The 27,944-nt window shown below is 37.7% G+C and overlaps 1 protein-coding gene across 2 annotated transcripts in view; it reads right to left on the bottom strand.

The window, feature by feature from the left end:
- LOC139959365 (SEC14-like protein 5) overlaps positions 1-27,944 on the bottom strand; it is a 96,198-nt gene that overhangs the window by 12,196 nt on the left and 56,058 nt on the right. For both annotated transcript variants that reach the window (XM_071956911.1, XM_071956912.1), the window contains 7 exons: positions 26,800-26,912; positions 26,033-26,222; positions 24,807-24,895; positions 13,396-13,466; positions 12,439-12,745; positions 5,043-5,180; positions 3,697-3,951 (listed from right to left, as the gene is read on the bottom strand). In XM_071956911.1, coding sequence (XP_071813012.1) covers positions 3,697-3,951; positions 5,043-5,180; positions 12,439-12,745; positions 13,396-13,466; positions 24,807-24,895; positions 26,033-26,222; positions 26,800-26,912 — 1,163 coding nt within the window. The remainder of the gene's footprint in view (positions 1-3,696; positions 3,952-5,042; positions 5,181-12,438; positions 12,746-13,395; positions 13,467-24,806; positions 24,896-26,032; positions 26,223-26,799; positions 26,913-27,944) is intronic.

Genomic DNA, 27,944 nt, shown 5'->3' with positions numbered 1-27,944 from the left:
AACAGCATAAAAGAAAAACATGTAGGCATTCAGATCAGGGTTGCAGATCTATGGCCACTATGATGTCATCATTATTCTGGAGCCAGGTAAATAGTGATATTTTACATTAATTAATGCACTCTGAACATTCATTCAAACAATATTCATGGAAACACTCATTACTATACGTATGATGCTTTCACTTATTTTGTAATATTTTTATGTTCATAATAGGCAAAAGAGCAGTTTTTTTTCTTAAACTTTGACTTGTAGCAACATTGTTTAGCAATCACTTTCAGCCACATGAATATCCCTTTAACATTAAAGAGAAGTTTGTGGCAAGATTTCAGCCATTGTGGTATGTGCACAAAGTTTCACACCCTACCACCATTGACCATGTGACCTTTGACATTAATTATTGCAATGTGAACTTGAGTCAAGTATCCTACATAAGTTGCTGGCTATGGCCATTTTTATTTAAACGTCATGGCCAAAATGCTGTTTTATGTTATTTGACCTATGACATCATACATCCTGATATCATACATCCTGATATCACCCATGATATCATACATCCTGGAGAACAACACATCCCATGCCAAGGAACTTACCCATGTTATTTGACCTATGATATGATACATCCTGATATCATACATCATACATCCTGATATCATACACGATATTATACATCCTGGAGAACAACACATCCCATGCCAAGGAACTTACCCATCAAGTTTGTTGCCCATTGGCTTTATGGTTAGGGAGGAGTTCGTGACACAATTTGCACAAACATTTGGCGAACTTTGACCTCCTTTGATCATGTGACTTTGGAGTTTTACATTATAAATGTGCTGTAAACTAATATCCCACATGGATTTGAGAGGTTTAGTTGGATTGCTATTGTGAGCAATAGCCAAAATGTTGTCCAGTTGCTTGAGTTAAAATGGTTCTTTGAATTTATTTTAAGCCACTTCATTATAGGATGTGTTTAGTATTTATTTCAGCAACATCACATATTTAGACCTTCCAACAAAAGACCAAGGCTCACCTACCCTTGCACCTCCTGTATAGTGGAACTGAAAAATAGCACCTGTTACCATTTTAACAGAATGATCTGCTATAAACTAGCATATATTTAACATCATGTATATGTGAAGGTGCAAAGAGTTATGAGACTGTCAATGTCATTCATTCAAATGACATAGCCTAGGCCAACTACATACTCTTACACACACGGTTCTCAAAAGAAAATCATCCAAAATAACACGCTTTATTTTTTAGAAGGCCTTTATTTTTTAACATAAGACTTTCAAAAAGAAAAGCACAAACCTTGGTAAAAAGCACCCCACACTATCCTTCAATCATACTCGACGTACGATATTAGATTAATATGTTCGCACGTGGATAAAACCTGTAATCCGTACACAAACACAAAATTGGGGATTCCCCACTATTCCATGATATTGGAATAGGGTTCACAATGCAAAGTTTTCAACTATCAACATGTCACAATGTGTTTGGAACTTCAGACAAGAAGAATGTACCATAGGGGCTATGTAAATACGGGATTATAAACTATATACATGAGAATAGTACAGAATTATTAATATCGTTAATCAGCTGTTGTTTTCTTCAGAAAATATACTTTCAATAAGTACAATATCCATCTTTCGTACAAAAAGTTTTTAAAACTTAAAACCAGAATGCAAAAATGCATAGTGGTTTCTATGATGTAACATTCACCTATTTTCTCCATGAATCTGACGTAATGTACAGTGATGGTGTACAACATACTTGATATTAGTAATACAGTGATTAGCAGTGCGATGTGACAAACAATTAATTCACAATGACAAAGGCTGTCCTGAAATGACCATTGACCTCAACAACAAGCTTCTTGTACTTAATGTGATAGATACATCAACATACTAAATATGACATCAGTCCTTGTTGAAATATTGTGTAAAATATGGTTTCACAATCTGACGCCTGGTGAACTCTGACCATTGACCTGCGCTCACAACATTAAGGCTTCTTGTACTCAATGTGGTACAATTACATACCAAATATGCGATCTGTCCAAGCTTCCCTTACGATATTATGTTTAGGAAGATGTGTTAGTGTGAAGAGACAGGTAAGAGGGGAGTGAAGTAAGTGTTTGGCAATTGCTGACCTCAAATGACCTTTGACCTCCACCAAAAGCAATAATAGGCTCCTTAAATGTAAAATGGTACATCTTCAAACCAATATGAGATCTGTGGATTCTTGCAATATCATGTTTACAAGGTTGTCACGATTTGACCTGTTGTCCCCAAATGACCTTTGACCTCCACCAAAAAAATTAGGCTTCCTGTACTCAATGTGGTACGTCTACACACTAAATATGAATTGGTCCGACCAAGATATCGTGTTTACAAGGTTTTGACAATTTGTCCCCTAGTAACTCTAAATGACCTTTGACCTCCACAGAAAACAATTGGCTTCTTGTGCTTAATGTGGCACGTTTACACACTAAATATGAGGTTTGCCCAAGCTTCCTTACTTGAGATATCGTGTTTACAAGGTTTCACATTTTGACCCCTAGTGACCCTAAATGACCTTTGACCTCCACAGAAAACAATAGGCTTCCTGTACCCAATGTGGTACTTCTACACACCAGATATGAGTTCTGCCCAAGCTTCCTTTCTTGAGATATCGTGTTTACAAGGTTTTCACATTTTGACCACTGGTGACCCTAAATGACCTTTGACCTCCACAGAAAACAACAGGCTTCTTGTACTTAATGTGGTACATCTACACACCAAATATGAAGTTGGTCCAACATTCCCTTCTTGAGAAATCGTGTTTACAAGGTTTCCACATTTCCACAACATTCCCTTCTTGAGATATCGTGTTTACAAACTGGGCGTACAAATGCACACACACACACACAATTATGAATGCATAGGTTACGATATTCATTTAAACCAAAAAGTAGCCAAAGATAACTATAAATGACAAAGTGGAACCCTCCGCAATAACAAATCCATTCCATTACAGCATCACATCTCAAGTACCGTACTGCACTGTGTGTACCAGCACCGTACCCTAGGCCTGGCTATAATAACATACAGTACACGGGCAAAGATGGATTTAAGCTGGATATACTCCCTGTGGTTTTGGCTCAAAATTTATTAAATTGTTAGAATTATTATATCAAAATGAGGTGAAATACATGTTGTAAGATTTTATACATGGGAACCTTCACAACCTTCGTATGAAGGGAGAATAAATAACGAAAATTTCAGAATAACTCTGAGGTCCCGCAACATGCTGAGCCCAAGTAACGTTAGATATTTGGGGTAGCCTAGGTCCAATTACTAAGTGAAAAGTTGATTCGTTAAATTATAGGTCTAGGCCAGTACGTAAATTGATCAGAATGTTTTTCAAACTCAGAACACAGAAACCAGAAAAAGTGTGTTTTCTTTCCTTTTTTCAAATAGTAACACGTAGATATTTTTATTAAGTCCGGGATTCCGGGGTATGTACCAAAACGAATGTAATAACTGGTTGTTTTCCCACTCCCGGTAGTATTAACACATTGCACTGTGATCAGGACTAGTCAATACCGGGATCGGGATACCGGGACTCACTTGACTACCATGATCCCGCACAATGCTATAATCAATGACTACATTAGGCCCGGTAATTGAGATTGTATTTATTTTATGCTCTCACCTGCATACTTTCCCCAGCCTTGCACACTAGTGGTTGCTCCACAAAGTTATAGTTGACACCGCATACCATGGATTTATCAAAGACAATGGTATTGCTGACCCCTTGAGCTGGATGGTGAGATGTTATTGCATGGTTAACTTCCTTTAGAACTGTCAGTGGTCTCTTGGAAAAGAGAACAGCGAAGGTAACATCACCTCGTAGTACGTCAAAGTCCCATGTAAGGACCTGCTGAGCCTCTGTTACATGAACAAGCACCTGCAAGATCAGAAAGTACCCTTACAATCTTATTTACTTTAAACCAGCATCTTTCAGTTGATTGTTAGTAGTGTGGCATTGGATAGCAAATTCAGACCTCTCTTCTTGACAACCATTAATGTCAGTCAAGTACCTAATACACAATAAGCTTCAATGTTTGCAAATGAATGCAAGCTTTTAGTGAAGTCAATTCCATGATATAATTTTCATATCAAAGAATTTCCCTTATGGAATGAACCAGAAAGACTATGTTCTTAGTAATTACTTGCCAAGTTTATGCGAGACCAAAAAATGACCTTGACCCCCCACAAACAACAATATAGTTCAAGTACTCACTAATTTGAATATACACAATACCTACAACCATTATCCAAGCTTTGCCTTTGGAGTGATTGTGCACAGTAAGTTTTCAGACTTTGCACATTGGTGACACCAAATGACCTTTAACCTCTACAAAGTAAGAAAACAATAGGGGTCTTGTTATCACAAAGTTGGAACCACATGTCAAGTATGACAATCATCCAACCTTTGTTTTTGAAGTTCATAACTACTACTTTTCAGACATTTGGTGACCTCAAATGCCCTTTGATCTTTGAAAAAATGATAGGGTTGTTGCACTCATTATGTTGGATCCACATGCCAATTATGGATTTCATGCAAACTTCACTATTGAAGTTATTAAGTTTTAGAAGGTACTCATGCTAATACAGTTATTATATTGCTGCATGAAAACATAACATATATGCAGTCAATTATCTTTACTTATAGTAAACTGGGGACAAAGTTACATTGGTGTTTGAATAAAAGAAGTAATAAGCAATTGTATGAGTACCGAGTCCTGGGTATGATTACAAGGTCTCCACCAGTACAAATTCAAAGCCAGGTGTGTAAGCGCAGTGTTTGATTTGCTCTGAGTGTGCGATGAGTACAGAAAATTGTAGGTGATGAGTTACTACATGGATGCAATCATATGCATCGTAATAATATATTAGTTGGCATACATGTCTTAATCAACAATGAGCATCCAAGTGTGTTTTGTCTTGTAAACACCTTGCATAATGCCCAAGACAATATTGTTGAGGTGAGCTCACCTCATGAGGAACGCCTTTCTGTAAGATGCTGAGTTTGTAAACAGTTTCTGAACATAGTGGTAGTTCATCTGGGCTGTATATCTCTTCAGCTGAACGATAAAAAGACTTAGGGATAATACCACCATCTGGTATCTCACACTGTATGGGAAGGAAGCAGAAATAATCAAAAGAAATGAAATCATAAAACAAAGCAAATGAACATACGACTGGAAATGTAAGAAACCAACATAACATTTCACTGAATTAGATCATCATTGCCAGATAAAAGCAGTGAGCGTTCTGTCATATTGCATGCATACAGTGAGCCTGTTCTGCCATATAGCATACAGTGAGCCTGTTCTGCCATATAGCATGCAGTGAGCCTGTTCTGCCATGTAGCATGAAGTGAGCCTGTTATGCAGTGAGCCTGTTCTGCCATATAGCATACAGTGAGCCTGTTCTGCCATATAGCATGCATACAGTGAGCCTGTTCTGCAATATAGCATGCAGTGAGCCTGTTCTGCCATGTAGCATGAAGTGAGCCTGTTATGCAGTGAGCCTGTTCTGCCATATAGCATACAGTGAGCCTGTTCTGCCATATAGCATACAGTGAGCCTGTTCTGCCATATAGCATGCAGTGAGCCTGTTCTGCCATGTAGCATGCATACAGTGAGCCTGTTCTGCCATATAACATGCAGTGAGCCTGTTCTGCCATATAGCATGCAGTGAGCCTGTTCTGCCATGTAGCATGCATACAGTATGCCTGTTCTGCCATATAGCATGCAGTGAGCCTGTTCTGCCATATAGCATGCAGTGAGCCTGTTCTGCCATATACTGTAGCATGCAGTGAGCCTGTTCTGCCATATAGCATGCAACCAGGAACAACAGAAATGTCAAAAAACTACACAACTGATGTATCAGCAAGTCAGTCAAATTGATTTCAAAATTTAGTCAGAATGAGAAGATAAGAGTGTTCCAGCTCCTTTGAACATTGATATATGTTTATACTCAGTTGTTGGCAACAACAAATCAAGTCACTGACAAATGATTTTACATTATATACAATTGTTATGCCACAATGCTCCAATATCCAGGACAAACAGTCTTCCTATCTGGCTAATATAGTCAGATACTCTATGAGATGGACACTTATACTGAAATTGTTTTCACAGTATGTGACAATTTATTAACACTCAAAAGTTATATTTCCTAATATATTTGAACAAACATAAAACAGGAAAGGTACATCTTAATTATCAACCATAAACAAGCACTTAATCACATCAAGATCATAATGGGGAGGGCATCAAATGTCTGTTAGGGATGGACACCTTTTCCTATGAGGGACGGGAACCTATTTCGAAGAGGGACAGACAAACTGTGACTTAGTTTGTCAAATCAAATCATTTACTGTATAAACTTTCAATTGAGATGCAACTGATGCAATTGAGGTGCTGTTGCTACAATATTGGGCATTAATTTAAATTATTTCAACAATTTTAGTTTGACCAAATGTTTCCAAGTTTTGGTCTTACTCTGCTGGCAGTAGCTAAATTTCTAATACTATAAATGCACAACTAGAGTGTTAGCCTTGCATTTAAAGTCATCTTAGAGAGTCAAGTGAATACACTTTTCAATTGAGAAAAGTAAAAGCAAACTGTCCTGATGTTCCTTATAGCATGTTGATTTTGCATTCCACTACACCAGAGACAAACTTTAATAGACTTTAAATTGTATTAAATTAGATCAACATAATTTATTCATTGATTAAATGTACAAAAAATAGAAGAAGGGATAGGCCAAAAGTAGAGTTTTTCTACTGTTTAGAGTACAGATAAATATCCTCTATGGCATGTTTATTAATTCCCTTACAACATGCTGATTCAATGGCAAACTTAAAAGACTCAAGTGTAAAAGACTTAAGTGTACTCATACCCCACCAATCGCGATTTTAAAAGACTGTAAATTTGCATTTGTTAGTGTGATCCATATGTTGTGGCTTAAATACAGAAAAATAGGAAAAGGGAGTGAATATTCTACTGTTTTTTCTACTTTTTCGAGTTTGGACTAATCTTCCTGTACGACATGCCTTTTTAATGTCATGTACATCATTCTGATTTAGGTACTCAGTCTCATACCCCACCAATATGGAATCCCCCCATTGTGAAATACTTTGACAACTAACAGCCAAATTTTTTCCTTAAATCATTAGTTTATTGTTAGGCTAATTTTGAGACCCACTGAGACAACCTGTTGACTGATGATGCTCAGAAGATGACTAAGTATCAACTCTCTGAAAAATATTTCATCTAATGACTGCATGAATTGTTCAAGATAATTTTAGACCTATTGTACAGTAATGTATACTGAAGCCCTTCACAAACTGAACTTTGAAATTGACACAACTATGTTTACCGAAGAAAATTATAGCAACTGAAAATGTTGGGGAATCATTATACTGTCTTTGATTCACCAAAGCTCAACATAATGAGTTTGCCATTCCTTGCCATATATCATATGAGAATATTTAACGTAACACTGCAGACAAAGTTAAAGTTTTAACCATGGTTGACTTCAAGTGATCAGCATGATTACTGGAAAATTCTGTGGCAGATGATGGTTTTTATATTTTGGTATATCTGCATGTCTGGCTATAAAATAATTCGAAGTTGTGGATGCAAAATACTGACAACTTTTTTAATTTACATTGTCATGATACTGATGAAAATGACAGAGTAGCTATATTATGTTATAAAACGAAAAGAGATTTAATTTGTCTTACAATCTTTAAAATGACAAAACTTCCGATATTATGAAACAAACATCGTTCGGCAAAGCTCCGTTTCTAGACTGCCTAACAATGAATAGCATGCATTATACGTATATTACAACTGCAGTACACATCCCTACCCAAAAGACTACGGCACATGTGCTGCTAACCCAGGTACCTTGCCAAACAACTGTGAGCTCATCCCCTGTCTAACACCTGTTTGTCAACATGTTTGGCACGTTTCAAGGTAATGTTCCATGGAGTAAACTGTTTTGGCTCCACTCTCGAATTAATTAGGCCAGTCAGTAAATGATCGGCAAAGTTATGCGAACTATTATCCCAGTCGTTCAAGAAAAGTAGGTCAAATGTCACCGTAACATTTAGGTAAGTAAAACACACCACAAGCCAACTCACTCCTTCGCATGAACAAAACTGTCTATTCCCCATGAAAAACACGGGGCAAAGTGTAGCACGATATTATGGCCCCTAGCTATGGCCAATAAATTGTTCAAAACATTTCCAGCGAGGCCGATTATGAAAGTCAATATTACAGCACTTCCTGCATTGGGCTGTGGCTGCTGTGTGACACGTACACCCTGAAGTGTGCTAAAATAGCCATTGATATTGCCCTTGTGAGTAGGTTGGTGGCACATCCTTATTCGTTGGTATTTTGACTAAAGTTGAGAGCATGATCTCTGATTACTTTCTCATTGTTTCTGAACTTTACTTTCTTTACAGATGTATTTTTTTTCTTTCCAAGTTTTTTGGGATCACTGACAGATAATGGTGGCCAGCCATGGGGTATAGGTAGAAGGCAAAACAACATGACTTTATTACTACAGGAAAATCATGAAACTATGACTGCTTTTCTGCCCTAAATAACTTGTTGATTGCAACCACTTTTCTCGGTTGCTCTAAGCAAGTATTGGTTGAGCATGGGGAGCCTCCACCCCCTCCTGTAGCTGCCTATGAATGGAAGAAATTCAAAGTGCCTATGAGATGCAAAGGAGCTGGATGCTTTGTAATGTTCATATCTACACCATGGCATATAGAATTTGTTGAAATCACCACCAGCAGGACTTGATGTGTGAGTAACAATATATTCTCAAGTTAGTAAGAAAGTTACCCATTCAAACTCTTTAGTAGGAGCAATTGCACTCACAGTCCACATGTTGTTGCACTGATGTTCTGTTATCATCTGTAACAGCACCCAGCTATAAGGAAAGATAGGAACACTACACACTCCCTTTAAATCTGTTCTGCATGAAAAGTTCAGCTTTACTTTGCATGAGTACATACATTCCAACTGTCTTGAGTTCTGATCCATTGTCTTTAGATTTGATCCAAGCAATGTTTTTGATTTGACGGGTCTAGGAAAACTAGGAACTAGCGATCATGATATATTAGCTTTTGATGTTGTTTGCAAGGTCTTAAATTCTGTTAGCAAGGAAAAGGTCACTGATTTTTGGAGGTCAGATACAGAGGCAATTTAAACTTTTCTAAACGATACAGATTGAATTAATTTGTTTAGAGACATGAGTGCTTCTCAGTCTTGGATCTGCATAGCTGATACGTTAAAGGTAATTATGGAAAATCATGTTCCGTGGAAGAATCATCGTTGTCAAAGCAGTATGCCTTCCTGGATGGATACGAAAGTTAGATGTGCAATTAGGCAAAAACGTAGAAAGTGGGAGTCGTTTAGGACTAATTCTGAATCTCTTTTGGAAGGTAGAACGCTTAGTCTCTGAAGCAAAATTGAATTCAAAAATAACATTGCCCTCAATATAAAGGATAACCCAAAGGCCTTCTTTTCTTATGTCAGGACAAAGCAGAAAGTTAAAGATGCAATTCTTTCTATTAGGGCACCACCAGCAGATACTATAGTTACTGATAGTCAGGATCTTGCAGATCTTTTGCACAACTATTTTTGGTCAGTTTTTACAAGGGTAGATATGAGTAGTGTTCCAGATTTTCAGGGGGAAATGATGGTCCTAAACTGTATAAGATCTCATTTTCGGATGAGGTTGTCTTAAGGGAGCTGCTTTGTCTAAATAAATCTAAAGCTTCTGGGCCTGATGCAATCCATCCGTATTTGTTGAAGACTTTTGCACACCATTTCTGCGTTCCACTCTCATTGGTTTTTAGTATATTTAAGAATGAAGGTTATGTTCCTCAGGACTGGAGACCCTAATTTTCAAGAAGGGTAATAAGTCTAAGCCCTGTAATTACAGGCCCTTTAGTCTCACTAGTGTTGTTTGTAAGGGCATGGAGTCTATTGCTAAAAAGTCTATGGTCAGTCACTTCAGTAGTCAGTCTTTGATCAGAGAGTCTCAACATGGCTTTTGTCAAGAAAGGTCTTGTCTCACTAATATTCTTGAGTTTATGGAAAATGTAACAAGCTCACTAAATAGGCAGAAGTCTGTAGATGTTGTGTTCCTGCATTTCCAGAAGGCCTTTGATCAAGGTCCCCACCAGCGTCTTTTACTTAGGCTGAAGAGTATGGGTGTCAGTGGAAATTTACTGTCTTGGATCGAGAATTGTCTTGGTAATAGGAAACAGAGGGTGGTAATTAATGGCTGTGCTTCTTCTTGGCAGGGCGTTAGTAGTGGGGTTCCACAAGGGTCTGTTTCGGGTCCCTTGTTGTTTGTTGCCTACATAAATTACATTGATGGAGATATTTTGTGTACATCTAAGAAGTTTGCTGATGGCACCAAACTGTTTGTCTAAGGTCTCTTCCAAAAGCAATTTTGAGAAATTTGAAATGGATTTGGATAAGGTTTTTTCCTGGTCTCAGGGATGGCAAATGCTTTTTAATATTAATAAATGCAAGGTAATGCATATTGGTAGTAGTAACCAACAGTATACCTACAATCTTAATGGTGAGGAGTTACAGGAGATCGTTGTTGAAAGAGACCTATGTATCTATATTGACTCATCTCTGCAACCTTCTTAACATTGTCTCGAAGCTGCTAAAAGAGGTAATACGGTTTTAGGTATAGATGATCAAGAGGAACTTCAGTTTTCTGAAAGAGGACATAGTTGTTAGGCTTTATAAGCAGTTGGTTAGGCCTCATCTGGAGTATGCTGTGCAGGCTTGGAAACCATATTGGGCTAAGGATAAGGAAGTACTCGAGAAGGTCCAGAGGAGGGCTGCTAAGATCCTTAAAGGGTGTTCCTTATCTATAGGCGGTTACAGCTGTTGAATCTCACCACATTGGAGCTTAGGAGATTACGTGGTGACTTGATTCAGGTTTTCAAGATTGTGTATGGTTTTGACAATTTATCCTTCACTGACTTTTTTCATGTTTGCTAATAGTAGTTGTACCAGAGGTCATTGAATAAAACTCCAAAAGTCACAAACTAGGATTAATATTTGGCATAACTTTTTTTCTATTAGGGTTGTGAATGAATGGAACGGTTTGCCTGCTAAAGTTGTACTTGCAAGTATAGTGTGAATGGGTTTAAGAATGCTTTTAGTTGGACAAGCACTTTAAGCATTGTAATCGGGTCTTGCAAGTAGTGTGAATGGGTTAAAGAATGCTTTGGACAAGCACTTTAAGCATTGTAATCGGGTCTGAGTGTTTGTGTCTTCAGGTTTTTCTTTCTCTCCTATAGGGTCCTTGATTGGGACTTCAGTGTCCCTCCTGGTCCTTTTTTCTACTAAACTAAACTAAACTGATATCTTAAAGAGAAGAAAGAAAGGAGCTACATTGTACCATATGGAATTTGTCACCAGAAATGACAAGCAGTGTTTGACAGAAAGGAAAAACCTGTGACAAGGTGAGAACAAAAATGACAAATGGGGAAGGCAGAGATGGCTGATTAACCACTTTTGAAGGTCAAGAGGTGACAGGCTGATATGAGCAATATCATGGCAGCAACAAATCCATCATGCCAGTAGTTTGGTTTAGTAGCCTAAACTCCTGGGAAGAACATAAAACAAGCTTGGTTTAAAGGAACTCTTGTCTATAGCTGTGAGTTGTCCCAATTAAACAGCAGTGTGTGTATATATAAGCTGTTTGCACAGCAACATATGGAGCAAACAATTGAATAGCAGGAAGCCACATGCAAAATAAAGACACCAATTCAGTTTCATATCTGGAGATATGTGTTTACAAGAATTTCAAGGTTTGACCTCTGGAGACCTGAAATGACTCTGACCTCCTCCAAATTGTGTAGAAACTTTACACTATGTAAGGCTATCCTACCATGCATACATGAGCTCCTTTGATGTTCAGGTTCTGGAGATAAAGCATTTTTGAGATTTTCTCATTTTGCCCTCAGCTGACCCCACATGATATCTGACCTCCACCCAAAACAATAGGGTTCTTGAACTAATTATGGGTTAAACCATATGCCAGATATGAGAACTGCAGAGGTTAACTATCTTGAGATATTGTGTTTACAAGCCAGGCAACACATACAAGCCCTTACACACACATATGCCAGCTTGACTGCATAAGTTCCAATGGATGCAAAGCATTGCAACCAAAATGAGTAGCTATTAGAAGGTTCATTAGTTTTTCTATTATTAGTCACTTCAAGAGACAAACTTTGTTGAAATGACCCATAAAGTTTAGTTTCTCAGAAGGTCATTAGGCTTTGCCAGTCAAAAAACACTTCAAACCAGGAGAAATAACTACTTACATAATTATCCCCTCCTAGAAATTCTGGTATATAACTCGGTTCCACATAGTCTGGTAAACCGCCAGCTTCCATGTAATTTTTGCCACCATATATAAGAAACTTCTTTCTGGTGTTTTCATCAATAAATGGAGATACAAAAGTCCAAATGACAGGGAAGACCCTGGGAGCTCGTACAATCAGTAATCTTCCCATCGTCTCAGGATAATTAGCTTCGACAACTTCGATCATTCTTAGCAGGGCTTTAATGCCCGGGCGCCATAAATGGCGCATGCTAAGGCCTTCACAGTCAGCCACACAGGTCCAAGAGCTGTAACATGAAAGAGAATATCTATCAACATAAATCACTTGAATGCTGTCTTGACATATTCCTGTACAACTTTGTTATCACTGATGTTGTCAACATAGATAAACATACCACAGTTTACATGGAAATTTGTCTGCACTAAAATATGACACAAGAATTGCAAACCTGCATAAAGGATTTGACCTCACAACTAGCTGATTAGTTTAGGAATCAAGCATGCCTGAAGATTTCCTTCTCTAAACTGTGTTTTTAATATCACCTGTTGATCTCAAATGACCTTTGACCTCCCCTACATGATGTAAGGCCATTTTACTTACTATGAAATATCCTCATGCTGAGAACAAGCACCATCTGAATTTCCTTCTTGAGATATATTGGTTACATTTCGACCTCTAACCAATACTATAAACAACAGGCTTCATCTACTCAAGAACTTGGACATTGAATTGCAAAGGATAAGATGAATCCAACAAGAAAACAATAAATTGCCTGTATGGAATGCAAACTACTATGTGACTTCTCTCACAATAATTCCAGGCAAGAGGTAGGCAAACAACTGCAACAGTGTGCAACAGCACTTGCTTCTGCAAAAATGCTGTAAACTATGTTGCTGTTCTTTCCTAATCTTCACATTTCATGAAAAGAGAGCAAACCTGATAGGTTTCCCGTATTTCCTGGTCGCCTCTTCTGTCCTCCTCAAGCCTTCCTCGTTGATGGTTAAAACCTTAAAAGAAAAGATAAGAAGTTTTGATAATTGGATAACCGTAGCCAGGCGGCATGCCAAGATGATATTTCATACATGCTATTACACATCAACACTTAAGATGACTATTTTAGTAGCCCTCTGTACCAAGATACAGTTTCCTAGCCCTAGGGTTATCTACTATTTTAGTAGCCCTAGGTATTAAGATACAGTTTCGTAGCTCTAGGGTTATCAACTATTTTAGTAGCCCTCGGTATCAAGATACAGTTTCCTAGCCCTAGGGTTATCTATTATTTTAGTAGTCCTCGATACCAAGATACAGTTTCCTAGCCCTAGGTTTATCTACTATTTTAGTAGCCCTCGATACTAAGATATAGTTTCCTAGCCCTAGAGTTATCTACTATTTTAGTAGCCCTCGGCCTCGGTATCAAGATACAGTTTCCTAGCCCTAGGGTTATCTACTATTTTAGTAGTCCTCGATACCAAGATAGTTTCCTAGCCCTAGGGTTATCCACTACTTTAGTAGCCCTCGATACCAAGATACAGTTTCCTAGCCCTAGGGTTTTCTACCATTTTAATAGCCCTAGGTATCAAGATACAGTTTCCTAGCCCAAGGGTAATCTACTATTTTAATATTCCTAGGTATCAAGATACAGTTTCCTAGCCCAAGGGTGATCTACTATTTTAATATTCCTAGGTACCAAGATACAGTTTCCTAGCCCAAGGGTAATCTACCATTTTAGTAGCCCTCGATACCAAGATACAGTTTCCTAGCCCAAGGGTAATCTACCATTTTAGTAGCCCTCGATACCAAGATACAGTTTCCTAGCCCAAGGGTAATCTACCATTTTAATATTCCTAGGTACCAAGATACAGTTTCCTAGCCCAAGGGTAATCTACTGTACCATTTTAATATTCCTAGGTACCAAGATACAGTTTCCTAGCCCAAGGGTAATCTACTATTTAATATTCCTAGGTACCAAGATACAGTTTCCTAGCCCAAGGGTAATCTACCATTTTAGCCCTCTGTACCAAAATAGTTTCCTAGCCCTAGGGTAATCTACTATTATAAGAGCACTATAGGTAACAAGATACCGTTTCCTAGCACCCTGGGTAATCTACCATTTTAGTTGCCATATGCTGAGCCGTAGATAGAGAGAGTTGCAACATACAATGTTTACTGTCACATCATTGGAGGTACCAGTTTATATGTTTACAAGTGCTGTAACAATGTGTGACTGTAGTAAAATCAGTATAGGCCTATCATGGGTTGCTGTTGGCATTAAAACTGACAGGGTGTTGTGCATAGGGGGAACCAGTAAAAGAAAAGAGGTTTATTACAGGTAGGGGCCCCTCAGAATGTAGGTGTTTTTTGTAAGTCACCTACAGCTCACCAGTTTTACATTATTGGGTAAAACAATGAATAATTATGAAGATTATCTATTAACTTAGATTGCATTTGGGTCCAAACATGAAAATATTTTTTTTATCATTTTTTTTTTTGCATGGAGAAAAACCACACTAAAAAACACTTGCCCCTCAAAATGCTGGTCAACAATTTTGCTAATAATTTTCCAGGAACGTGATGAATTAACAACAAATTTTGACTAGTTCACTCATTTTAAACTCTCTAAGAGTTATTTAAAAATTGATTGTGTTTCTTGTATTTTTTCCCACTGAGGTTCCCAAAATGCTGGTGTATTGCCCCTCAGAATGCTGATTTTCCCTAATGAAAAAAAAAAAACATGACACCTCCTTTACAAAAAAAATTTTTGTTTTCCCATTCCTTGGCATATTGACAGTCAACAAATGGAAAAATATTCCCCACTTAAGTAATAAAAGAGCAAAAGTAACCAACAAACATCCTAAAGACAATTAACAATACTTTGGATTTCTGCAAACTCAACTATCTACACTTGTACATATGGATCCTGACATTGCTGTCAAGAACATTCCAAATCTTCTCATATCAACAACTGAACGTGGTTCTCAAACACATGAATCCCTGTTGTCAGCGTACAAGTTATTAGATCGACACTAAGCAGCACAGAAGGTAGAAAGACCAGTTGTCATTGTTTCTGATGGCCACAGTTCCAGATTTGATATTGAGGTGTTGAGGTTCTTGAGAGCAAAAGAAATGCATCTTTTCATCACTCCACCTGATACCACTGGAGTCACACAATTACATGACCAAATCAATCAAAATTTGCACTGTGAATACCATAACAGCAAGGGAGAACTCTTTTCAGCGGAATGCACAGTCAACAGGGATGGTTTCATGAAGAAATTGGCAGATGTTTGGCCACGGTGGGCAAACAAACTTGAAATAATAAAAAAAATGCAGCAAAACGTGTTGGTGTAACCATGGAGCTATAAATCCCAGGTTTATAGCTCCATGGTGTAACTAACCATGGCCTGAGTGTTGAATGGATGCAAAAGGACAAATTTGTTCAAGCATCATCTGTTATTCAAGATGAAACTGATGAAACAACAGGACCTTCATCATCAACTTCCAACACATCAACGGTTGAGTCGCCAGTTGGCATCAAGAAGTACACCAAGCAGTACTATATGCAAAAACTGGAGAACTCATTAGAAACCATCCAGAAGCTTGAAGATTCATTCAAGAGGACACCATTGGAGGAGATTGATGGACTACTGACAATTAAGAAAGTGAAGCCAAAACCAAAGGTAACAAGTAACATGAGGGTAACTCAAGTCTATGGATCCATGGAAGGACAACAAATATAAGAGTCAGTGGAGTTATTGAATAAAGAGAACGAAGCAAGGGACAAAGCCAGACAAGACAATAAGTTGAAGAAACGGTGTAATCTAGAGATATTTTTGAAGATTAAGTCACATTGTGTTTGCTTGAAACCAGATGGCAAGTGTGAGGCAGAGAAGTTGAAACTGTGTCCCAAATGCTTGAATGTGCTGGCTTCCCAAATATATGCAGTAAAGCTGCATGTAAAGATGAAAATGGAGTCAAGCCTGATATGATTTTGCCTGCTTGCACACAAGGGAAGCGTGTGCGTCGGCGACTTCTTGTTGATGACTCATCTGTTGGAGTGATGTCTGTAGATGATATTGAGGTTGAAGGTGCAGAAGAGGTTGAGGTTGATGGTGCAGATGACGTTGAGGTTGAAGGTGTAGATGCTGTCGAGGTTGAAGGTGTAGATGTGATGGGGTTAAGAAGGTTGGATATGAAGGATGTGAAAGTGTCGGTGGGTTAAGGTGAAATATGAAGAAGAAGTGTTTATTGGTAGAGTTCTACAAAGGGTGGGAGATGAAGTCTGTGTGAGATGTTTAGAGAAGCCATTTGGAGTAGATATGGGTATGCCACAGGAAATGGAAAAAGAGTCTGCTTCTATATTTTATGGTGAAGTGTATGAAGCAGAAGTGCAACCAGGGATGGTGAAATGTGGAAGAATGTAGAAATACACTTATCAATAAACATGTGTTTGTGAAATGAAAAGTTGATTAATTTTATAGTTTAGATATTACCCTTTACAAGTTCGTCTTTTCTGAGGATGCTTTATTTGTTTAATTAAAGTTTCAAATGATAAAGTTGTTTATTATCTGTTAAATATAAATCATTACAGTTAAAAACAGATTGTTCTTTCTTCAGCTACATGAAACTGTTACATGTGAATGTAGGTTCTTTAAAGTGTAATTAATATTTGTTTATACTATATGTGTGTGGTACTGTATTTTGCGCCAACCCATAAGCACCCACCCAGTTGAACTGACCCACAATGTTAAAAATCTTAAAGGTAGCAAAAGTTACATCCAAATGAGATCTTCATTTATATAGTAGTTATTTTTGCAGTATGTTGTGAATTGTACATATCTTAGTAAATGTAATGGACATAGAATTGAGGGAATACTGTAGAAGGAAATAGTAAATATTTCTCAGAACATTTATAAAAAATGAGAGCAACTTATTTAACGTAGTTAAATTACAAAATATGTGAGGTTAGTGTTTACTTTGGGTGCTATTAGTGTAAAATTATATGTTTCATGTAAAAATACAGTTTTGATATTACACTATAATGGATTTATTAATTTTTCATAATTTTTTTTATTGACCCTCAAAACGCTGGTTTAATGCCCCTCAAAATGCTGATTCTGATCAAGTAATGATGTTTTCAAAAATATCAAGTTACGTACAAAGTGCTGTATTTCACTGATCATCATTCTACAAACAGGTAATTTTGCAATGTAAATTACCCCCTAGTTGTCCGTTTTTGATGCAGTGCCAAGAAGGTACACTTCAATTAATAGCAAATTTTAGATGCACGGTTAGCAAATAGATGATTGTACCTATATGTTTTTTTGGAAACTATGAAATAATTTTTGAGTTGTTGGCAATTTTAAATTCATCATACATATATCCTATCTAAAAAGTATAATAGAAAGTTCATGACAGGTTCAGTTTTTTTTCTAGCCAATAATATTTGTTCACCTACATTTTGAGGGGCACCAGCATTCTGAGGGGCCCCTACCTGTAATGTTAGATGGCAAATTTACTGTAAGAAGATCAGGACTGCCAGAAAAAATAAATTCTCATCCTCAACTATTGGAGGTTCATGAGGGAGAGCAAGAGCATGGCCCTACAAGTTTTTTAAGTGACCTATTTTTGTCAAAATGCAGTATCAATCCAGGCACTGCTAGGTTCATTGAACTGTTCAAATCCAGTTATTTAGATACCACTCTGATAACTAAAACATGTTGTTTATTGAGTGGGGAAGGTGAGTGATGGAAGATCTGGTATATTTCCACAAAATTTGTAGGCAGCATTTTGATCCTGATATGTAATAGTCCAACAAGAAAGTTTCTGTTAATATTCTGGTTTTTATGATATTCACCTTTCAAATGTTCTACTTGTGTGTAAAGAGCTTTATTAAGGCCTAATTGGTGAAGATGTGGACACCTCAGTGCAAGCCCAAACATTAATGTTCATCTATTTTGTCTTATATTGCAAGAACTCCAAAAATACATGCACTCCACAAAACAACAGAGCACACTAAGAGATGTTTAATACTTTTTGTCCTTGAGAAACAAAAACCATTGTTTACATGTTCTATCATATTTTACTTCAATTTTGATATTAAAGTTTGGAGGTGAAGGCAACTTAGCATTTTTGCTTCATGATGTTTTCTTGTGCGTACCCCCTTCCAAACGATCAATATATTTCCAACCCTCCAACCTCTCCCTTCCCTTCTCCACACCCAGTTCTCCACACCTCTCTGCTCCCCCAGTGCACAGCCTTCCTGTAACAGATAATAGGTGGCTGGGATTTCTGGTCATCATACCCATTCAATATTTAATGCCATAATTGATTGCTCCAGTGTCTCCTGAATTTAGGATAATTATCTGGAACATCACTGCCCTTCCTCACAAAATATTTTCTACTAAACCACTGAAGTGATAAAACAGCAACAGTAGTAATACCAATAAAAATGATCCCCACCAACCAAACTTATAATTCCTGTTCTTGCTAAAAATGAGGACATCCTCTCCCTGCTTCTTCCTCATAGCTGCCATTAAAATATATGAACTTTTAACAACATATATTTTTGGAGTCATGACTCACAAGCAGGAGACAAGAAATTGAAACACTCCTCAAGTGTTACGATGCTCATGAATTCTGATCAGGGGAAGGACGGGTTAGAGAGAGGCAAGCGGTCTCCCACCCAGTGACCAATTTACCCTGAATACTTTGGCACCCATGACAATTTCTCATAAGTTTATCTCATAAAGATTTCTCATAACAATTTCACATACTGACTGTGAGTTTAGTTACTGACTATGTCAACCATTTTGTAAGAGAACTACCACAGGAATCAAATACCCAAACCTCACAATTGATACATAATGACTGTGAGTTGTTGGGGCTCTCTCTATATATGGTTCTGGCCCTAAGTATCAAGATAGTTTCCAAGCCCTAGGGTAATCTACCTAACCTGTGTGTAAGAGAACTACCACAGGTATCAAATTCACAAAACCTCACAATTGATATATAATGACTGTGAGTTGTTGGGGCTCTCTCTATATATGGTTCTGGCCCTAAGTATCAAGATAGTTTCCAAGCCCTAGGGTAATCTACCTAACCTGTGTGAATCTACCTAACATGTGTGTAAGAGAACTACCACAGGTATCAAATACACAAAACCTCACAATTGATACATAATGACTGTGAGTTGTTGGGACTCTCTCTATATGTGGTTCTGGCCCTAAGTATCAAGATAGTTTCCAAGCCCTAGGGTAATCTACCTAACCTGTGTGAATCTACCTAACATGTGTGTAAGAGAACTACCACAGGTATCAAATACACAAAACCTCACAATTGATACATAATGACTGTGAGTTGTTGGGGCTCTCTCTATATATGGTTCTGGCCCTAAGTATCAAGATAGTTTCCTAGCCCTAGGGTAATCTACCTAACCTGTGTGAATCTATCTAACATGTGTGTAAGAGAACTACCACAGGTATCAAATACACAAAACCTCACAATTGATACATAATGACTGTGAGTTGTTGGGGCTCTCTCTATATATGGTTCTGGCCCTAAGTATCAAGATAGTTTCCTAGCCCTAGGGTAATCTACCTAACCTGTGTGAATCTACCTAACATGTGTGTAAGAGAACTACCACAGGTATCAAATACACAAAACCTCACAATTGATACATAATGACTGTGAGTTGTTGGGACTCTCTCTATATATGGTTCTGGCCCTAAGTATCAAGATAGTTTCCAAGCCCTAGGGTAATCTACCTAACCTGTGTGAATCTATCTAACATGTGTGTAAGAGAACTACCACAGGTATCAAATACACAAACCTCCCACTTGATACATAATGACTGTGAGTTGTTGGGGCTCTCTCTATATATGGTTCTGGCCCTAAGTATCAAGATAGTTTCCTAGCCCTAGGGTAATCTACCTAACCTGTGTGTAAGAGAACTACCACAGGTATCAAATACACAAAACCTCACAATTGATACATAATGACTGTGAGTTGTTGGGGCTCTCTCTATATATGGTTCTGGCCCTAAGTATCAAGATAGTTTCCAAGCCCTAGGGTAATCTACCTAACCTGTGTGAATCTATCTAACATGTGTGTAAGAGAACTACCACAGGTATCAAATACCCAAACCTCACAATTGATACATAATGACTGTGAGTTGTTGGGACTCTCTCTATATATGGTTCTGGCCCTAAGTATCAAGATAGTTTCCTAGCCCTAGGGTAATCTACCTAACCTGTGTGTAAGAGAACTACCACAGGTATCAAATACACAAAACCTCACAACTGATACATAATGACTGTGAGTTGTTGGGACTCTCTCTATATATGGTTCTGGCCCTAAGTATCAAGATAGTTTCCTAGCCCTAGGGTAATCTACCTAACCTGTGTGTAAGAGAACTACCACAGGTATCAAATACACAAAACCTCACAATTGATACATAATGACTGTGAGTTGTTGGGACTCTCTCTATATATGGTTCTGGCCCTAAGTATCAAGATAGTTTCCTAGCCCTAGGGTAATCTACCTAACCTGTGTGTAAGAGAACTACCACAGGTATCAAATACACAAAACCTCACAATTGATACATAATGACTGTGAGTTGTTGGGACTCTCTCTATATATGGTTCTGGCCCTAAGTATCAAGATAGTTTCCAAGCCCTAGGGTAATCTACCTAACCTGTGTGTAAGAGAACTACCACAGGTATCAAATACACAAAACCTCACAACTGATACATAATGACTGTGAGTTGTTGGGACTCTCTCTATATATGGTTCTGGCCCTAAGTATCAAGATAGTTTCCTAGCCCTAGGGTAATCTACCTAACCTGTGTGTAAGAGAACTACCACAGGTATCAAATACACAAAACCTCACAATTGATACATAATGACTGTGAGTTGTTGGGACTCTCTCTATATATGGTTCTGGCCCTTAGTATCAAGATAGTTTCCAAGCCCTAGGGTAATCTACCTAACCTGTGTGAATCTATCTAACCTGTGTGTAAGAGAACTACCATAGGAATCAAATACACAACACCTCACAATTGATACATAATGACTGTGAGTTGTTGGGACTCTCTCTATATATGGTTCTGGCCCTAAGTATCAAGATAGTTTCCTAGCCCTAGGGTAATCTACCTAACCTGTGTGTAAGAGAACTACCACAGGTATCAAATACACAAAACCTCACAATTGATACATAATGACTGTGAGTTGTTGGGACTCTCTCTATATATGATCACCAGAGATCATGACTGATATCAAATAAATCACCTAAATCAGGATATCAGTGACTACAAAAACAGTGATTGTTATTTATGTTGTTTTTCTACTAATTTCAAACAGAAGAATTTACAACGTTAACAAGAACCACACACTGACAAAACCCAAACGATTTGTACGTGCAAATAACAATATGATTTACACACTGACACTGTTCGTGGAAAAAAACATGAATAGCATTTTGAACTTGTTCGAAGTTGACTTTCAACATTGGTCGGACCACTGATTACTATAGAAAATGAGATGGTCGGACTACAGGAGTAAATATACGATGCCTCTCCGCCTACCGAGCCAAAAAATAAAAATTGTGAGAATTCTTTCAATGTATTTACCCTTGAATCACGAACGTATACAGTAGCTTTAACTTTGAGAGCAAATTAAGCACATGATGCAGGGCCTCGGGGCACTATCTGAGTTTACCCTTTAATGTTAAATAAATACTATCATGCTATGGACTACCAGAGCTGGCTGCTTGATGACAGCAGACAAGTGCACTCAAAAAACTAAAAACTAATGTGGTGGTTGGAGGAAATATTCCAAAAAGAACAGTCTGGGCTCTGAATAACTTCATCTGTTTTACGGCTGTCTTTTAATTATGTGCTTCCTCAATTCATCTGCCTTAAACCCTTCAGTTTTTCTTATCTACAATCACACCATACTTTTCTTCTTTGAGTGAAAAACTCAGACCAAGTTTTATATTTGCACAGGCATTCTGTGGTACAGAGAGGGGTCTATTTAGGTTCATTGTTATTGCCAATTTTCAATTCTCCCACAATGGAAATGATTTTTTATACAATTAAAATACAGGGCTATTGCCGGTTGAGCAAAATTAGAAGGGGGGGGCGGGTGTATTCAAGTTTAATCAAAATTATAGGGCTTCAAATAACTTCATCAACATTTTACAGTATTATTATTTGATAGTATCTGTTTATTTGTAAAGAATAGTTTATTCTATCGAAACTGTTCCAGAGAGGACATACTTTTTCCCTTTTTTGTTGTTGTAGTATCTGTCTGTGTCAGATTGCTAATAGAACGAACCCCATAAAGCTTGATAAACAAACAAAGCACGCAACAGGCATGGACGGGGAATCATATAACTCCCATATTCAGTACTGTAAAGTTAGTTGCTAATAGAACGAACCCCATAAAGCTTGATAAACAAACAAAGCACGCAACAGGCATGGACGGGGAATCATATAACTCCCATATTCAGTACTGTAAAGTTAGTTGCTAATAGAACGAACCCCATAAAGCTTGATAAACAAACAAAGCACGCAACAGGCATGGACGGGGAATCATATAACTCCCATATTCAGTACTGTAAAGTTAGTTGCTAATAGAACGAACCCCATAAAGCTTGATAAACAAACAAAGCACGCAACAGGCATGGACGGGGAATCATATAACTCCCATATTCAGTACTGTAAAGTTAGTTGCTAATAGAACGAACCCCATAAAGCTTGATAAACAAACAAAGCATGCAACAGGCATGGACGGGGAATCATATAACTTCCATATTCAGTACTGTAAAGTTAGTTGCTAATAGAACGAACCCCATGAAGCTTGATAAACAAACAAAGCACGCAACAGGCATGGACGGGGAATCATATAACTCCCATATTCAGTACTGTAAAGTTAGTTGCTAATAGAACGAACCCCATAAAGCTTGATAAACAAACAAAGCACGCAACAGGCATGGACGGGGAATCATATAACTCCCATATTCAGTACTGTAAAGTTAGTTGCTAATAGAACGAACCCCATAAAGCTTGATAAACAAACAAAGCACGCAACAGGCATGGACGGGGAATCATATAACTCCCATATTCAGTACTGTAAAGTTAGTTGCTAATAGAACGAACCCCATGAAGCTTGATAAACAAACAAAGCACGCAACAGGCATGGACGGGGAATCATATAACTCCCATATTCAGTACTGTAAAGTTAGTTGCTAATAGAATGAACCCCATGAAGCTTGATAAACAAACAAAGCACGCAACAGGCATGGACGGGGAATCATATAACTCCCATATTCAGTACTGTATCTCTCTGTGTCAGATTGCTAATAGAACGAACCCCATAAAGCTTGATAAACAAACAAAGCACGCAACAGGCATGGACGGGGAATCATATAACTCCCATATTCAGTACTGTAAAGTTAGCTTGTAGTATGTTTAACCAGTCACAAGCTTTAAAAAAGAAAGATGGATCGAGTTCATAACATTTGCATGGAACTGAGATTGATCTGAAAACGATACTCTTGCCTAACCATGTTTTCTGCACAGCTATATATGGTAGCCTATTATACACAATCAGTATACAATTGTACTGCAAAAGTAACGTTAACAAGAAACAAAATGAGTCAATGACTACTTGCAGGGTAAGCTGTAACTAGTTTAATCTTATGGTCGACTATGTCCGCCTTAGCCAAACGAATTGTGATGGTGTTCTCTGTATTGGTGATTTTTGTTTGCAATATATTAATTTGAAATATAAAGTGAGAAATAGAAAAGTTTTATAAACCTGTGGCATGGGGGTTCAATGCATTGAGGTAATGGTAGTTGCAACGATCTACGATTCTGAAGCCTAGGCCAAGAATTCTCATGTAAACATGACATTGATCTGACTATGCCTAGCCTATTCACTTCTGAATGGTTCCAGCTATAAGTTGCATTAACGTACTGTTCAGATTTGGCCGGATATTTTTCTTTTTTTTCAACGCAGGTCCAAAGAGCCAACTGCTTAATCGATAACCAAAAGCCTAAATCAGCAAGGCCTATTGTAATCCTAACAAAAGGATGCTTGCAACCACTGCTTACCGTGGAAGCACTCTACACCTGCAAGCAGACACAAGCTCCACCCACTCTGCATATTATGGAGAGAGAACCAGTAGAACTGTGGTCATGCTTTACTGATTTCAATGAATAGACAATAGACGCTCACATGCCATCATACTTGGCAATGGTCCCTAAAACAAATGCCACAAATTCTCACATAACATATCCATGTATCTTACTGCCAACAAATTATAGCATTCATCATACGTAACTTACATATCTTAGAATTCCTTCCTCTCCAAAAGCCTTCAGTAGGCCCTTCACATCAAGTTGGCCTAAACGCATTATAAACAGTGGTCTACCATCTGCAGATGAGAAGATCATGATTATGATGGCATTAGTACATTCTATAAGAAGTATTGTTAAGCATGAAGTTTCTTCCAAAGATAACAGCAAAAACTCTGCCTGTAGATGTTACATAGAATTTATATTAATGTGTTAAAACATTCTCTTCCAGCAATAGTTAATGATATGACCATCACATCTATGTCATGATATAAATCTGACACATCACATCTCTGTCATGATATAAATCTGACACATCACATCTCTGTCATGATATAAATCTGACACATCACATCTCTGTCATGATATAATTCTGACACATCACATCTCTGTCATGATATAATTCTGACACATGATCACATCTCTGTCATGATATAAATCTGACACATCACATCTCTGTCATGACATAAATCTGACACATCACATCTCTGTCATGATATAATTCTGACACATCACATCTCTGTCATGATATAATTCTGACACATCACATCTCTGTCATGATATAAATCTGTCCATTTCATCATATAAATCATGGATTTTGAAACACACATCATGTGCACATTTGTCAGGTCTATCATCCCAGGCAGACACAGATTGTGTTCATCTATTCTTTCCAATCTTCATTATTGTTTGCACCTTGCAATGTCCAAAAAGCTAGTTGAACAAATCCTGTGGGATTTTTGGAATCTTGCAACAGAAAATGAATATTGCTTACCACAGTTAATAATTACAAATAATATGTTTTGGTGTTGGTAGTAGGGTTGCTACACGTTAATAATGCTAGATTAGGTTTTACTTTGGTCAGCTAGCAAAAGCACTATCACTCTTTATACTTTACCAAGCCTTCAGCCAGTCAACAAAAAGTCAAAGCAAGTGTCTCTCAAAGCAATTGCCATTTGGATGGTTCTCATGTTAAACATATAAAGTTAGGTAATAGGAAATGTCAACTTTTTGTGAAATATATTTGTTAGCAAATATTGGTAGCTGCGGTAAACTTTAGTAATGGTGATATAAGGTCCATATTGGTAATATCGACTGATAGTGTGTGCTGATAATAGGTGCAACACTACAGTGAACATGCAATTTCACCACACACCTCTGTCATGGTGTGACTTTATGAAGAAATTACTGTGTGCAGTTCATATTTTACCACATACCTCTATCATGGTAATGCCAGCTTCCAGGAAAGTACTTTTGCAACATATCTGGTGGTTCCCAATTCTTGAGGATCTTATCCACCTGGTGTTGCTTTCTCCATGCCAAGGACGCTGTTATCATTTCATGGGCCTTCTCTGTGTTAAAATCTCTGGCACGTAAAAACCTCAACAAGTGGGCATCATGTGGCATCTGTGACAAAATATAATAGGTACAAATGAATGATGCCACAAAGAGATATGATACTACTGAACAAAGTCAACATAAGATATTAGGAAGATCTTTGCATCTAACAGTTTAGGAATGTATAAGTCAGAAAACTGAGACAATCTGTGAGTATCTAGCCATGGAATATTTTCCTGAGTAATCTAACTAATGGAACAATAGTTACACTCGTCCAAGAATAAAGTAAAACAAAGAAGATCAGAGATTTCTGGCACCATTGACCATTAACAACCAATTTGTCACTTATTATAACCACAAATTATTCCAATGCTTTTCAATATTCTGCACAAAATCTTCCTGGATGCATGGTAATCATGAGCGCTTTCTTCACTAAAATGAGCTAACAAATCCAGTCTGCCACCAACAACTATAAAACTTGTTATCACTGAATGAATTACTCCCAACAACTATTGATACATCTGGGAAAGCTGTAAAAAAGATGCTGATTTTAAATTATTCTTGAAAACAGATGGAGACAACCCCAGTGAGAAAATGTTTATATCACCTTTGAAAAAGTAGTGTATAGAAAAGCTACAACTCTTACTTTTCCTTTATGTGTCTCCGACAGCCACTCACGAAGAGTAATCAATTTGCTCTCTTGAATTGGGGTCAAATCTCCAAGAAAATTCTTAATATAGTCTTCATCCACCAGTGTACCTGAAAAGAAAATTAGCAAGATGTTGTGTCACTTTTACATATAAGTAGTGAACATCCAACAGATACATTGTCAAATTAAATAACACATAGATGCCCTGACCAACACCAAATAATGCAGTCACTGGTGACTACCATCAAGTACTGCAGAGCCATTGACAAATATCAAACAATGCAGTCTGTCATCAACAATAAATGAATGCATAGAGCCATTGTCCAACACAAAATACAATGCACTCATTCTGTGGTCAACACAATTAAATGAATGCATAGAGCCATTGTCCAACAACAAATATTATGCAGTCAGTCTGTGGTCACTACATTTAAATGAATGCATAGAGCCATTGTCCAACACCAAATACAACGCACTCATTCTGTGGTCAACAAAATTAAATGAATGCATAAAGCCATTGTCCAACACCAAATATGGTCATTCTGTGGTCACTTCAATTAAATGAATGAATAGAGCCATTGGCCAGCACCAAATATAATGAACTCATTCTGTGGTCACCTCAATTAATTGAAAGCATTTTAGCCATTGTCCAAACCAAATATGATGCAGTCATTCTGTGGTCACCTCAATTAAATGAATAATTAGAGCCATTGGCCAACACCAAATTTAATGCATTCATTTTGTGGTCACCTCAGTTAAATGAATGCATAGAGCCTTTGGCCAACACCAAATATAATGCACTCATTCAGTGGTCACCTCAATTAAATGAATGCATAGAGCCATTGGCCAACACCAAACATATTGCATGCAGTCTGCGGTGACTAGAGTTAAATGAATGCATAGAGCCATTGACCAACACCAACTATAATGCACTCATTCTGTGGTCACCTCAATTAAATGAATGCATAGAGCCATTGGCCAACACCAAACATATTGCATGCAGTCTACGGTCACTAGAGTTAAATGAATGCATAGAGCCATTGACCAACACCAAATATAATGCACTCATTCTGTAGTCACCTCAATTAAATGAATGCATAGAGCCATTAGTCAACACCAAACATATTGCATGCAGTCTGCGG

The sequence above is a fragment of the Apostichopus japonicus genome, chromosome 19, assembly GCF_037975245.1.
Source record: "Apostichopus japonicus isolate 1M-3 chromosome 19, ASM3797524v1, whole genome shotgun sequence".
Classification (NCBI taxonomy): domain Eukaryota; kingdom Metazoa; phylum Echinodermata; class Holothuroidea; order Aspidochirotida; family Stichopodidae; genus Apostichopus; species Apostichopus japonicus.
This window is presented reverse-complemented; position numbering and strand designations above follow the sequence as displayed.